The following is a 14,798-nucleotide window of genomic DNA, read 5'->3' on the forward strand; positions in this document are numbered from 1 at the left end:
GAACAAAGTAAAACCAAACCCGTGAAATAAAACCCACACAGGAAACACTGCTTCAAAATTTCTATATTATTTACTTTTAAGCAACAATCCAGCTTTGTGAAATTACAACACACACTTTAAAGGATGAGATTTTCACCTCATGGTCAAGCACCAGCATGATCATGCACAGCATTGAGTCAGTTGTAAAAAAAAATGCCCTGTAATTCTCATTTATATGATCCACTCCACCTCTGCTGAATAACATCTGAATCAGCCCCTTCCCAGCACTAGGCCAGGGGTGGCTCTGGTCATCAGCCCTCTATTTGGCACAGACCCTGTGTCATAGTAGTCCAGTATCAAGATTTGTTTTTAAAGGCAGCATGGTGTACATTAACCACTTAATGATTTATATGGCACACCAGGGCTCAAGGCATTTACCACATGCAGTCAATGAAGCCTTTTAGATCCCTAAATCCCACATATAAAGGAAGGGACTGCTCTTGCTGATTGTTTGCTGGCCTGGTTAACCAGGATTCTAGACCCTTGTAAAGCTAAGGGGTTCTAAAAAAAATCTCAGTACAAAAACCCTCTAAGCACACTTAGAACCAAGCTACTCTCCTTTGAATTACATTACAATACTTCATAAAGCTTTCCCTCAAGTCTATCACTAGAAAACACTCATGTCACTTCCAGTAGATCTGGGGAAACACAGGACAGAAGTGGAAAAAAACCTTTAATTTCAAAAAAAGATGGAGTACATAAAGTGCTTCTTTTTAATGAACAAAATTTGAGATGTACAGTCAGGCTCAAGTTGTGCAGATCACAAGCATGGGGGAAAGAAAACAGACACGAGTTCAAAACAGTCAGGAAGGGAAAGGTTTAACCGAGCACTAGGCTGGACTTGCCACCGGGTGGATTTCTCCTGGAGGGTGCAGGTGCTGGTGCTACTGGGCTAGGAACAGGTGCAGCAGGCAGGGACTTTTCTTCACTCTGACCTGGGGCAGCTTCTACATCAGCCTCAGTGTTTTCTAGAAGAAAAGAAGCTTTTAAAGTGTTTGATGTGGATGATGAGAGCCAGATGTTTGGCTGGCTCAGATGGAAGCTCAGCTCCCGTCAGTTTTGTCCAGGGGTGCAGACACACCCCAATGCTGTCACCCACTGGCAGGGCAGACTCAGCTCTCAGAAGTGTTTCTCAGATGAAATCTAAGGCCTTACAGCTCAGTCTCAGGCCTTCAACAAGAGCCACCTTCACCCAGCTGCTATTAAGGGACACCAGCAATTCATTTTTTTAATGACAAGCAGCTTAAGGCTCAAATCTCCATATAATCAGTCAGTGTTGTCACTCAGGTCTGAGCAAGTGCTGGGAACCACAGCAGCACTAGCAAGAGCTCAAACTGCATCCCCAATTTCCTAACTGGAGGGAAAAGGATCTGACACACTTCTGAGGCTTCACACAGGACACACCAGGAACAGCCATGCATGGGGAGGCTCTGATTGTACACTCCCTGGAGAGCACGTGATAGTTTATTTTAAATCCTTCTGAGCAACCACAAGTGAAGACAGGGCACAGAAGGAATTCTCCACAGGAAGCACTTTAGATACTGGAGCAAACAACTGATCTATCTGCATGGTTGACAGCTGAGTACAGCAAGTACATCAGCATCACACATTTTTACAGAGTAGCACGATCAGTTCTGAAACAAAGGCCCAAATCAGCACCAAGCAGCCCCTGATATTGGGGGTGAAGATGAACCTCACCTGCTTTCAACAGATCCCTTGTTTCCTCTCATGATCACTAATTCTGGGCTGGGAGAATTCAGACAGCTGATGCACATTCAGCTTAAGCCTCATGATTTAGTAGATCTTGATCAAATTCCCTCCCCCCACTCTTCCCTTCAAACTGAACAGGTACAACTATTCCAACCTCCCCTCACAGAGCAGCCACTGCACCCCTTCACCCCCACTACAACCCCCTGCTCTTCATGTGTCAAGGACTGTACACAATTCAAGATATGAGGGTATTGCCACTGTTTACAGAAAAAAAGGATGTAATTTTGTAATTTTCCATCCTCTCCCTGATGACATTCAGTATTTTGCTGGCACCTCCAAACACCTCAAAGAATTTCAAGGGGAAGGACTTGAGGCAGATCCTGGGAGCACCACAGCACAGAGCTGAACACAAGGCTGCCATGGTTTAGTTTTTGGGGTTTTTTCCCCCCAAGATTCATTACTTTACACTTGCTTACACAGGGATTATCCTGCCTTTATACCCACCTGCCTCATTTAGCTGAGCCCTTCTCACAGTGAGATTTTCCCACCATCAGCACAATCTGGCTACTTGAAAGAGGTAATATCACCAACAAAATTGGAGACTTCACTGTTCATTACCTTTTCCAGGTCACAGACAAAGGCACTGAATAAAACCACTTCCAGCATCACCTCCCATAGCTCATTTTTTCAACCTGAAAGGTAATTACTAAGTCCTACCCTTTGCCTCCTATTCTTCCTACCCCCAGCAGCAGCTTTCCTTACACCCTGTGTCAACTCAGTTTATTTTTTTTCAATGCAAAATGTTACCAGAAACACCAAAACCCAACTTGTATCCACTGAACTCCCCCTATATCCATGCTTATAATCACCTCAAAGAACTCCAGCATCTGAGCACAGTCCCCATGCAATCAGGAATAATCTCCACTACAGATTCTCTGCTCGTTAACCCAGCACAGCTGAAACAAACAGTTAACATCATATTTTAAGCCTGAAGCTCCTGTAGCTGCTGTGTCCCAGTGTCTGCTGACTCAGCAAGTGCTGAATGTCCCTTCCTGGGGACAGTCCCAGCTCTGTGCAGGATCCAGGCTCCACCTTCCTGTGGGTCATGCATGTACACTCAATCGGGCACTGTCTAATTCTCCTTAGCTGCTCACATTCATTCAGCTCATACTGGCCCTGAATCACAAAAGAAACAAGAATTACCAGCACAGGAGGCTTTGGGGGAAGGTTCTGTAGCTCCTTGTGTAGCTGATACACCTAGCACTTCCCACGTAATCAAGGTTAAGTTTGCCAACCTGATGAGTGAAGTGGTAAAACCAACAGGATCAGATAAAACATTAAAGTCCTTCCCTTCTCACAAAGGGTCTAATCCCTGAAACAGCTCCCTGCCGAGTGCACTGCAAGCCACTGGGAACTCTGATGCCCAGAAAGGAACTTCAGCTCCCAAAGAGGAAACAAGAGCCATGTTGCTAAAGAAATGGTTTTTTTACCCTATACTTGGGGTTTTATGATCAGTTACACGCAGAAAATAATTTCCACATTCAAAAGAAAAAACATTTTTTAATAACAGAAACCTATTAGGAATCAGGTTGTGCCGTGAACCTGTCAGCAGACAGCTTTTGGAACTGTGTTCATTGTTCCTTTCCAAACCCCAGAGATAGCCCTACAAGGCCAGTACAAAGTCACAGATGTGCCACTGGGATGTTCAGCAGCCCAGGTCTGCCCTCCCATAGCAGGAAAATCCACAGGAGGAGTGACAGCCAGATCAGCAAGACTGGGCTCCACTGATCTACAACACCCAAAGCAATCAATGGTAGGAATTCATTTAACAATCCATCAGGATGTTCAGGTATCTGCCATAGACACCATTTCCAGGAGGCATTAATTTCTACTCCTTCCTAAGTACCATCAGTGAAAGTTTAACATTCAAAACTTTGCCTGCCATTTTTATTTCATCTTGGCCACCTTCAAAAATTTAATTTTCAGTCATGGCCACAACAGGAAACAATTCCAGTTTCCATAACACTTGTTTTTTTAACACCTCCCTAGAGGTGGTTAAAATCTAGCATAGATTCACCTGACCCTTGATAAGAACTTCCTTCACTATCACTTCCCAGAAACAAACCAAAAGACAAATACAACACCTGTGAAAATGTGGACTTTTAAAAAAAGTCAGGGATACCACTGTGCACTCCAAATTTCAGCCAGCTGTCCTGATCCCAGGCAGCCCTATTTCTGCTTCCTGGCATCTCAGCCCTTCTCACCTCCCTGCTGTTTGTGGGATCTCCTCTGCCCTGTGGGGAGCTGGTTCAAACAAGCACCAGGAAAAGCAGCAGAGCCCTTAGAGCAGTTTTCTTCTATTAGCAAACCACATCCTCCTACTCAAGGCATAAACACTAGATGCCTACAGTGCTAATTAAGATCAGACAGACATGGGAACGAAATCCTAGAGCCTGTACAGTTAAATTAGAAACAGCCTGCTAGAGAGGCAACACCTATTTTGAGCACAGATACCACTGAGAGGTGGTGGAAATGTCCACGAAAAGCTCTTCCCCCTCCCAGCAAAGTCTTTTCAGGACATGGAGGTGCTAATGGCCACAGGGATGTCCCACCACCCCTAGGTGTTGAAAGCAGCACTTGGAAAGCAGCAGTCAACACACATTCCTGTCATCAGGAAGTCAGGCATTCCTAAAGTGAATCCTGCAAAGGAGACATTTCCAGCCTCAGAGCTAGAGAAAGTAATTGAAGGGGAAATGTCTGTTTACACGAGATTTGCAGTATGCAGATCAACTTCCTTGGCAAAAATCAGCATTTAAAAAGCAACAGGAAGTCAAGAGCTGGTTAATGCAGACACTTGCAGAAGCCCTAGCTGGGTTTGATTCTTTCTGTGAATGTGGAGTTTGCTGTATGAGAAGACAATGGGAAAGAAGGAAACTGCTAAAACGAAAATCAATTATGTTGACTCTCCTATTTAATTATAACTCTAACAGCAGCATGGCCTTTCAATCACTGAACTCTTTGCAAGAGTCTCCACCTTACCTTCTAGTACTTAGACAAATCTTGACCAACAGCTGCTGGCAAAATAAACCAACAGGACTGTTCTCCTTTTTATCCTGATGAGCAACAGCACTCCACCATTTCCCTCCATGCCCACACTCCACTGAAGCAGTTGCTCACATTGTTGATTTGATGGGTTCCAGGGACAACCCCAAGCTGCCTCTCTCCTCATAAATGACCATTTATAGATCCTAAATCCTCTTCTACTGCAAAGCCACCTGCAACAGGCTTTTACTAGAGGGGTCCAAGGAAGTTACTCACCAAAAATGTCACCACCAACATCTCCTCCCTAGAAAAGAGAGAGGAACATGTTACATTTCATGTTTCACAAAGCATTTTCCCTCCACAGTGTGACCATGGTGACTGGGCACACTGCTCTGTGTGGCACCACAGGCTCAGGGAGGCACTTTCAGAGCAAAGGCTCTAAGGGACAGAACCCAGAGTGGCACAGTGGGTTCTGCACTCATAATTCTGCAGATTGAAATCATGGCTTTGTAAGCACCATTTCTTACAGACTGACTCACAATTTAACCAATTCTTTATCTGCCTAACATACTTCTAAAAGTTGAAACAGATATTGAAGTAATCCTGATGACACATGGCACATTTGTTATTCCCACAGTGAAGGACAGAGGTGGGTAAGAACACTATTGTACAGAGCATCCCATATCAAGCAACACTGACAGGATCCAGAATACTCCCACTGTTCAGCAGGAAGGGCAAAAAAATTACACTGACAGCAACAACCAAGAGTTGAGTGTCCTCTGCTTGCTACTGAGCAACTCTTGGCATTTATCTGTTGGCAAGGCCAAGACCATTTGTTGTGCCCAGGGTATTTAACTTCATTTGCAAAACATAGATCAGCTTTTTTTTTTCCTGACAAAGTTTCCTTCCCTACATAAACAGTTAAACATTCTTTACATGCTGAATCTGTTCTCAGGCTGCAGCTTGGCACAAAGAGGGGGTGTCTCATAGCAGCAGCCAAGGCTCCTCAATGGCATCAGGTTTATCAACTTTAATAGATTTAACACTGCTAATTACACAGTGAAACTGCAGAAATTGAGATTAAAAAAAAGCATAGAACTGACACAATGTATCATCTTAAGTCTCAGGCTGTTTGCAGCTGAATTACTGCATAAAAGTAAAGTATTTCACATGGGAAGAATCTGTTTGCAAAGCTGAGAACCACAGTATTCAAAGCAATTTAGTAGAAAGAATTAGACTAAACAGTTAAATATATAGCTGAAAATATACCACAGAAAATAAACTCGTTTATATTTGCTAAATTGAAACAAGACTTTTTTGTAACAAAGAACAGTTTCTGTGAATTAAAGCTACAATTAATAACAAAAATGGGTTGTGGTGCTTTACACCAATTACCAAAATAAAACCTAAGATAAAAGGTGTCTGCTACAAAGTTTGAGATAATTATTTACCTACCCAGTTCTTTCCAGAAAACCTAAGGCTGGAGAGTTTTAAACAAGATTTCTTTTTTCCACTTTGTTCAAGCAAATACAGGGTACCCTACATTCCTAGGGATCTAAGTTCATTTTACTTACTGTTTTTTTACTGAATTTACTGTTTCAAAAGAACCCTGTTTTTCCCATTAAATGTAATTACACATCTAGCAAATTTTACTTAACACCATTAACGCTACAAACCATGCTCCATATTGCTACTAAGTAAAGAGTTTACATAGAAAATAACACATCCAATGGCATTATTAAAACAAAACAAGCATTGATACTACTGAGGTAAGAATTTGTTGGGATGTGAAACCAAGTTCTTTGTCAGACTCACGCAGAGTCTGCTGCAGTAGCTGTTATTTGTGAGACGTTTAAACCCACAATCACACACAGAGCTGAAATTAGATTTCACATCACTTCATTACTGTCTCAGCAATGAGATGGGTTAAGAGCTCTACCAAGTGGTCCTTGTGAAAAATCCAGCTCTTCCTTCCTCAGCATACTGGAAGAGTATCAGATGAAAAGGGGAACCTTCAGGAAAAAACAAATTTGAGAGAAAGGATTCAAATCCTACAATGCTTCCAACTGTGTGAACATCCGTGATAAATCAATCCCACACAGAGTGTGAATTGCCCATTATCAGGTTCTTTGTAGTCAAGTACTGACCTTGGGATCTACAAAGTCTCCACAGTTTGCCTCAGTTGAGTTTGTTCTTTGTGGTCCAGAGGATTCACAGCTGTCTCTGGTTTCACCCGGCTTAGCCCCTATAAATAGAGATTGATTCTAATCAGGTTGCAAGATAAACTTAATGTAAAAGCAGATCATAAATAGTCACAGGTTTGGGTACTTTGAGAGAGGTTTTTCTGTGGAATTAGAGCTTTACCATTCTAAAAAGTCCTGGTGCTTTATATAATAACTCACAAATTCTTGTCTTACAGCAGCACCCCATGCAGTGAGGGTGTCATTTAAGCAGACTGAGTTTGGGGTCCCAAGGCCACCCATACTGACAGAGCCCTGCAGAAAGGGAAGCTTAAACCCAGCGTGAGAACACGAGGCTAAACTTCCTCTGAATAATCAAGACCAATCACTGCTACTCCAAACAGTAATACAAGTCCACTTGTGTGACTTAACTTGGAGAAATTGCACTCAAAATATAATTCTCTGCTTGCAATACGCCCATCACTTGCATAAAATAAATCTTTCTAGGAGAAATTAATGAGAAACAAACAATTCTCTGCAAGCATACATAATTTATAACCCCAAAATACCACCTCGGTAGGGAACTCTGGTTTCCACACCAGCCACCAGAAACATCAGGCTGAGCCACAAAATGAATCAATGTTGGTCAGCAGATGTGGAAACAAAGCCCTGCAGCCTTACCTGATGCTTTAGCCCAGGAAGGTGGGTTCTCCTCAGGAGTTCCAAAGATGCTGGATGCCATTTTGTTCCTCCTCACAGGTTGCTCCGCGGGTTCGTCAAAGCCCAGGGAGAAGTTGGAGCCGCCGCCGGGAGGACGCAGCACTCTGTGGAGAGAGCAGCTTTGTTTTACACCCTGTGCCAGCCCCCAGCTGCACTCCCAGCACATCACTCCAACTATCCAGGTAGGCTCCTGCCAGAATTCCATCCTGGCACTGGATCTCCACTGCTCTTCAGTAGCACTTACAAAAATAAAATGCTCTCACGCCCTACTTGTGCCCTTGTTCCATCCAGTATCACACCAAGGGCTGTTCCCACCAGTCTGAGCCAAATAAAAAAATAAAAATAACTATGTGGGCACGTCAAATTCCAGCTTTTTAAAGAGCACCCTGGGAAGGTTAATATTAATCTTCAAACTGGCTGCACAGCAAAGACTGAAGTTTGAACCAAAGGACTGGTTGCACCACTGATGGCTAGGGGCTGCAGCTTTTATTTAGATTTGTTTCCTCAGGAAAAAACCCTCATGTCTGCAGCATGCTGCTGGTCTAGAAGTAAAAGATGAAATTAAACAGCTTGGAGTTGACTATTATTAGGAGAGACACGTGCACAAAGCTCCAGATATGTAACCTAAATCTAACAATCTGCTCTTAGACACAAAAGAAGCCTGCTCAGTACTTCAAGAGCTTGATTGCAGTCTGCTTTCCAACCTGCAGAACCCAACCAAAATGAACAGCTGCAGCAAAATAAATATTGAAACATAAACTCCTCCCGATCTTACTTTCATAAGCAGAAGATCTTGGGTTAGCTGGAGAAGCCAGACAAAAGCCAGGAGAACAAAACTGTGTGTGAGAACTTTCAAAACTCCCAGACAGATGTACAGAACCTGGGGCTTCTTGGGCTTTCAAGATTTCCAGTGCTCCAAAATGAACATCAAGACAGACTAAGGATGGTGCACACTTCCTCTTAACAAATAATTTAATAAATCAAAAGGTAGAACATGAAACAGTAATGCTCCAAACCTGGGAATTCAACACAAAGCATATCCAATTGTGCAGTTCACATCTTGGGAGAATTTGTGCCTGTTACATTCCAACACAAAAAAAAGCTTCTCCAGCCTACAGAGCTCAAACACCTCAACGGCAAGGGAAATTCCTAAAGGTGTGTGACGTGGATATTTACTGTTATATAACCAGAAAAATACTTTTCCTAACAAATTTATTTTTCTAAGAATTACTAATACTCAGCTGCTAATGGGAGGATCCCAGCAGACTGGAGAGAGTGTTTTATTGACTTGTTTTGTCTCCTTTCTGCACTGAGATGTCGTGTAACGGTCTTGAATCACTCCTTATCTTTTTTCTCTGAGGAAACATGCAGAAGGTTTATTTTTGTAGTTATAGCTGTTGCAGTTACTAATCTGAAGAACAGTCTGTTCAAAGCAGGGCTTGTTCCCAAACCTTAGATCCCCTCTTTCTACCAGAGCAGTAAAAAACCAGTACTGTCTTAAAGGCACAACAGTTTCCATTGACAGACTTAATGACATTAACAGAAGAGGCAACTGAAGGGGGGAAAAGTATCCATCACTCCAACTGTTAAAAAAGAGTAATCCCTTTTACCAACCTCAGGTAAAGGCTGACAGATTTTATTAGAAGCCTCTCACAGCCTCGGAAATGCTGTAACCTGCTTTATGAAAGCACGTTTAACACTTCAAGCAATGAAATGCTGTTAAAATTCCACCTGATACCCAGTGATATCCACCGAGAATCCACCCACAGCTCCAGAAAGAGCTCTGGTAAAAGGTTAGGAAACAAGGTTTGTAAAGATTTTTTTTTTTCCGCTTTTAAACACACCCCAAAAAGCTGAAAGGGAACAGGAAGCAACCGTCTTGTCGGGCCAAAACCTTACAGAAAAAAGCCACGAGAGCGTGGAAAACGACACGATCCTCTCCATCTGTGACTCCCGAGACCGCGGATGCCCGACCTAGCGCTGTGCATCTCCTCCAGACCAACCTGCCAAGTTTTCTTTGTTTCCAGACAGGCTCCGCTTTCCCTCCCGCCCCTCCTAGCCCCGGGTCGCCCTCGGGAGCGGGGTCCGGGCCGCAGGGAAGGGGCGACGCCGGCCCCGAGCACCGGCAGCTCGCGGAGCGAACGGGCCCCCCCCGGGCAGAGCGGAGCGGCGCGGGGCGGGCAGGGGGGGCCGGGCAGCGCAGACAATGGAGCCCGCCCGGCCCCACCCAGCCCGCGGCGGCTCCGCGGGGCCGAGGGGCGCGGGGGCCGCGGCGATGAGGGGAAGGCAGGCGGGCGGAGGGGCGCGGTGCCCCCCGCCCCCGCGCCGTGGCTGCGCGGCGAGGCGGGGAATCACCTCCCTTCTTTGTTCGCCGGTGGCGGCGGGGCCGCATCGAGCGGCCCGGGCGGGTCTCGGCAGCTCCCGCACCTCCTTCCCCCGGGCACGGCGCGGCCCCGGGATGCCCCCGCAGCCCATCCGGGTGGGCGCGGCCGCCCCCGCCTCCGGCCAACCCGCCCGGGAGAGGCCGGGAGGAACCGCAAACCCATAGCCCCGGCCCGGCCAGAGCCCCCCCGCCCCAGCACCGCGCCCTAGCACCGCTCCGGAGCCGTTCCAGACATGCCTTCCCCGGCACCTCCAGACCCACCGCCCTCTGGGTCCCAGCGGCCCTCGAACCCCCCACAGACCTGGAGCTGTTCCTGCCATTGGGGTCCATGCCCGAGAACGTGGCCGTGGTGGTCATGGCGGAAGAGCCGCACCAAGGGAAGGGCTCTGTACAGTGACGGTCCCGGGGAAGAAAGCAGCTCCTGACGACCACCCCTGCCGCTACCGGTGACAACTACGGCCGCCGCCCGCACCGCTGCGCCTTTTATACACACCGCAAGCCCTTCCCACCTGCGGCCTCCTCATTGGACGGTTCAAATGCAGTCGCGAGCTCCTAGTGGACAGCGCCCTGCCACTCTCCCCTTTGCCCGCCTCTCTGTCTATTCGGAGGCGCCTTGCCTCTCCGCTAAGAGCCCATTGGTGAAGCACTACGTCTGCTCTGCGGTGATTGGCTGTGGCAGTGGCCCCCGTTGTTGGTGATTGGCGGGAGGGCTGTCGATCACCATCGACGAGCTATGATTGGTTCAGCCGCACCTGAGGCCACACAAAAGTCCCCGCGGCGCTGCCCCGCTGAGGGCTGCGGGAGGGGCCGGGCCGTGAGGGGTGTTCTGGTGCCCCGTGGCCAGGTCGGTGACTCCCGCATGGCTCCTGTCCCCCAACACCGCCCAGGATACATCACCAAAGCGGCCATCGCGCCACCAAACCCACCCCTGGCATCCCCTTGGCCGCGCAAGGCCCGGCTCCCTCACACTCATTGCCGTGTCTGGCCCGTGCAAGCCCTGCAGGTGCCTCAGAGGTGCCATGGAGCAGCTCCAAGGTACAGGCACGAACTGCACCGAGGCCATCGCGGTGCGGGAGGTGTTGGCACGAGGCTGTTGTGGCTTTGGAGGTTGGATCCGACGAGGGCTGAGACACAGCCAAGGGCCTGCAGGACAACAGGCCTGGTGGGGAATGCCAACACCTCAAAAATCATGGTATAAATAAAATAATTTGCAATATCAGTGTATTATTTTGGATTATTGCATGAAAATTGAGTTTTAGCACGGCTAGTGTAGCTGGAGTACAAGGCCCAGCAATGCTGCTCACCTGGCTGTCAAAAGCACGAGGCTCCACATTTTGGGTTGTGCATCTCCCTCCAGCACCAGCACAAAACTCAGGACAAGAGTTAAAATCACCACACGTCGGCTGCTGACCCATCTGTCACATCCACCTTTGATTTGGCGACTGGGAGCTCCCTGCAACTTCCACAGATACAGATGCTTCCCTGATCACAATTTTTACTCCAAAGCCTATGCATCAGCAATATTATTTCAATTAGCACTTGCATAAAGGAGGGAGAAAGAAAACCCATCTTTTCCAGCCACCCGTCCCTTTCCACTAATGACAGCAGTTAATACCGCCAAAACATTTTCTAGAGAAAAGTATTTCTTTTTGGTCTGGAGAACACAAGAATTGTATTACATCCCTCTATGCACAACATGACTTGTCCAGCATCTGAATTAAACACCAGCCTTAATCTTAAGACAGATCATGAAAGAGAATTGTTAAATACACACAAACAGGACCAGTGTTTTATTTTTTCTAACCTACGATCCATTTTAAAAATTTGGGTTTTTTTTAAAAGCTCCAACCACTATTTAGATCCCCAGGGAATTCTCTGTTGCACCACATTTTTTTAGAGGTAGATTAAAGGGAAATTGTAAGTAACATGACATAGTGTTTTTAATTCTATTATCCCTTAGGCTTGGGCATTAGGAAGTCAAATGATACCTACCTGCACACAAGTAAACATCTGCTCTCTCGGGAACTTGCAGAAGTATTTTGTCATCTAAATACTTCTTATTCAAACCCACAGGATTTTACTCTTTAATTTGTATCCCTGAGACACACAGAGAGCCACTTCTTAGAGTCAAGATGAAGAAAAACTCGTTCCCTATGACAAAGCCACTTTTCACACGGAGCTTTAGAATTCTAAACCTTAAGTGTTTCCAAGGGGCCTCACTGATCTCTCACAGGCCTGGCTGCAGGGTGGCTCTTAAATAAAAGCTGCTTTTCTGATTATTCATCCATTACAAGATGAAGGGGTTTATGAAGATGGCTACAGAAACTGGGCTTACAGTCCATCTCAGGATGATGACATTTGACCAGAACAATTCTCAGCAGCTGTCTGGAAGACTCAGGCACCAAACAATTCCACCTGTTGTTGGAATTCCACCAGCAAGGAATGCACAATGCATGTGGAAGTCTGAACAAGACCCCAGGAAATGCAAGGGTTAGGCAAGGAGAGATACCATTGGTTTGAGAAAAGCCTCAGCTTGGCCATCCTTCTGTGAACAAGGGTTTCTTCATGCCAGTCTCTGCTACTTATGGCTGTCACAGAGAGCATTCCTTCTTTATTCCAAGCACAAGGCACAGAAAAAGAGGGTTTGACTCAGTCTTCTCTTGCCCCATTTCATTCACAGCTGAAGATAAAGTGCCAGCTAATAAACAATCCTTGCCACAGCTGGATTTGCCACTGTCAGATTTTTGCATCTGAAACAATGCATGGAGGTTCAGTGCAACGTGCTATCCTACAGATCCCATGGTTTGTCCCACAGAGCTGATGCTGTTGTTTGCAAGAGCTGATAAAGTTGCTCTGGTATCTCTCTACATCTTCAGGAAAAGTTCCCGACATTTTTTTTTCCCCTGTCATTGTTTGGGAAGGGGAATTGTACCACAGTGCCCAGACTCCTCTCAGAGCTGCTGAGGTAGCTCTGAATAACACAAAAAGCAGAGTGACCAACTCATGCTGCTGTTCTTGTCTGAGCATCCAACACTACCAAGCCTGGTCGTGGACTCCAAAGTGTTCCAATTTTCTTTTGTTTCAGTTGTCTTAAAACAGTGAAGTTTTCTTATTCAAGTGATCCTTCAAGAGCCCTTGCAGGGCATCAGATGTGCTTTGATGGGATCCATGGACTGGATGCTGGAAGGGGGAGATCTAATCCACCAAAACCAGCAGAAAATTCACCACAAAGGGTATCCTTTGCATCCATGTTTCCCTGAAGAGTATTCCTTTCCAAAGGAGAAACTCTATTTGCTAGCTGGGCTTCCACAAACTTAGCCTTGCCCCAGTACTCCAAAGTCAATCTGATATGGGGATCGTTTAAACCTACAGCTCTTCCTACAGTCCCCATCCCACTGCAGCTCCTCACTGACTCACACACATCCCCTGTCCTTCTCCAGCACCTGCTGACCTTCCCTTCTGGGATCTCTGCTGACACCCAGCCAGTCCTTTCACAGCACCACCCACCCCACCTCACTCCTCCCACTTCATCTGAAATCCTTCCGGGATAAGGGAAAATCCTTCCTTAAAGGGACTTCAACCATTCCATGAGCACTGGGTAGGGCTCCCAGCACCTGCATGTTACAGTAAGATCACAATACCATGCTGCAAGGGAAGAAACCAGGAAACCCCTGCAATTAAGCATCTTGAAGTCAATCAAAAACTGACAGAGATCAAAATTCCATCTTCCATTTATCCTCACACTCCTATATCCTAATCACCCAGGAGAAGGGCTGTACCACCAATTCCTTCTGCCATTAAGTACTAAAAACCCAGATAAACGAAAGGATTGATTATTCCCTATCAGAACACATTGCCTGGAAACTCATTACAGGCAGAATGAGCAAACCTCAACCATAATTAATACATTAATTACGCTGGTAATATAATTAATAATAATCCAAGTTACTTAAATGCTTTTAGATTAATACAAGAGTCCATCACAGCAGCTGATACACATGTACTGAGAAGAGGCCACTACCTAAAATTCTAAGAAAAATACTTGGATTTATTGTTTATATGATGACCAAGGAAGTATCTTTTAATCTTTAGTCTTGAAAACAAATTGCTATTCCTTAGAAATTCAGTTATTTCCAGCTGGCTGAAGCCTAGGAAGTCTCCTCTCTTTGAGCCAGTCACATTATGCCTTTTCATTAATGTTGCAGTAAGAGACACAATAGAACCAGCATCACCAGGCAAATGACAGCACTTACGTTACACTGACTCAGAAATAATGAAATGAACATAGTAGAAAGGAAAATTCCTCTTGGAAAACCATCTCATCTTGACCTTAACCCTTGCAGAGATGCTGTCTCTGTTCTGATATTACAGTTATCTTGAAGCAGCAATTACCTTAGTGTTACTTCAGGGATTTTTCTTCTGTTAAGAACACCTCCACATGCCAGTACAAGAATCTCTCTCATATTACCATTTGGAGTATTTCCTTACAGTCCTGGCAGCTTGGAAGACTCCATGTTAGAGCAGCCTTGCACTCCTGAACCCTTCTGAATCAGCACCTCAGGCCAGTTACCCTGACCCCCACAGGAGCCCCCTGGGTGGGTGTGATCCCCACTGTGCAGATAAACAAAAGCATTGATTTTCAGGTGTCAACCACTCAAACTGGCTGTGACTTCAATCTGACATTATCTCCCCTGCCCATGAATGAAAATGCCTTACTTAAGGTA

At 45.8% G+C, this 14,798-nt stretch overlaps 1 protein-coding gene across 1 annotated transcript; it reads right to left on the reverse strand.

The window, feature by feature from the left end:
• Positions 1 to 51: 51 nt before the first annotated feature.
• JPT1 (Jupiter microtubule associated homolog 1) lies at positions 52 to 10,570 on the reverse strand. The gene is made up of 5 exons (XM_014878256.2): positions 10,376 to 10,570; positions 7,653 to 7,795; positions 6,939 to 7,036; positions 5,068 to 5,095; positions 52 to 1,007 (listed from the first exon to the last, which is right to left on the reverse strand). Exons 1-5 carry the CDS (start codon positions 10,429 to 10,431, stop codon positions 859 to 861), a joined length of 474 nt encoding a protein of 157 aa, XP_014733742.1. The 5' UTR covers positions 10,432 to 10,570; the 3' UTR covers positions 52 to 858.
• Between the last annotated feature and the right edge of the window lie 4,228 nt (positions 10,571 to 14,798).

Source organism: Sturnus vulgaris, chromosome 20, assembly GCF_052056855.1.
Source record: "Sturnus vulgaris isolate bStuVul1 chromosome 20, bStuVul1.hap1, whole genome shotgun sequence".
In the NCBI taxonomy this organism is placed as follows: Eukaryota; Metazoa; Chordata; class Aves; order Passeriformes; family Sturnidae; genus Sturnus; species Sturnus vulgaris.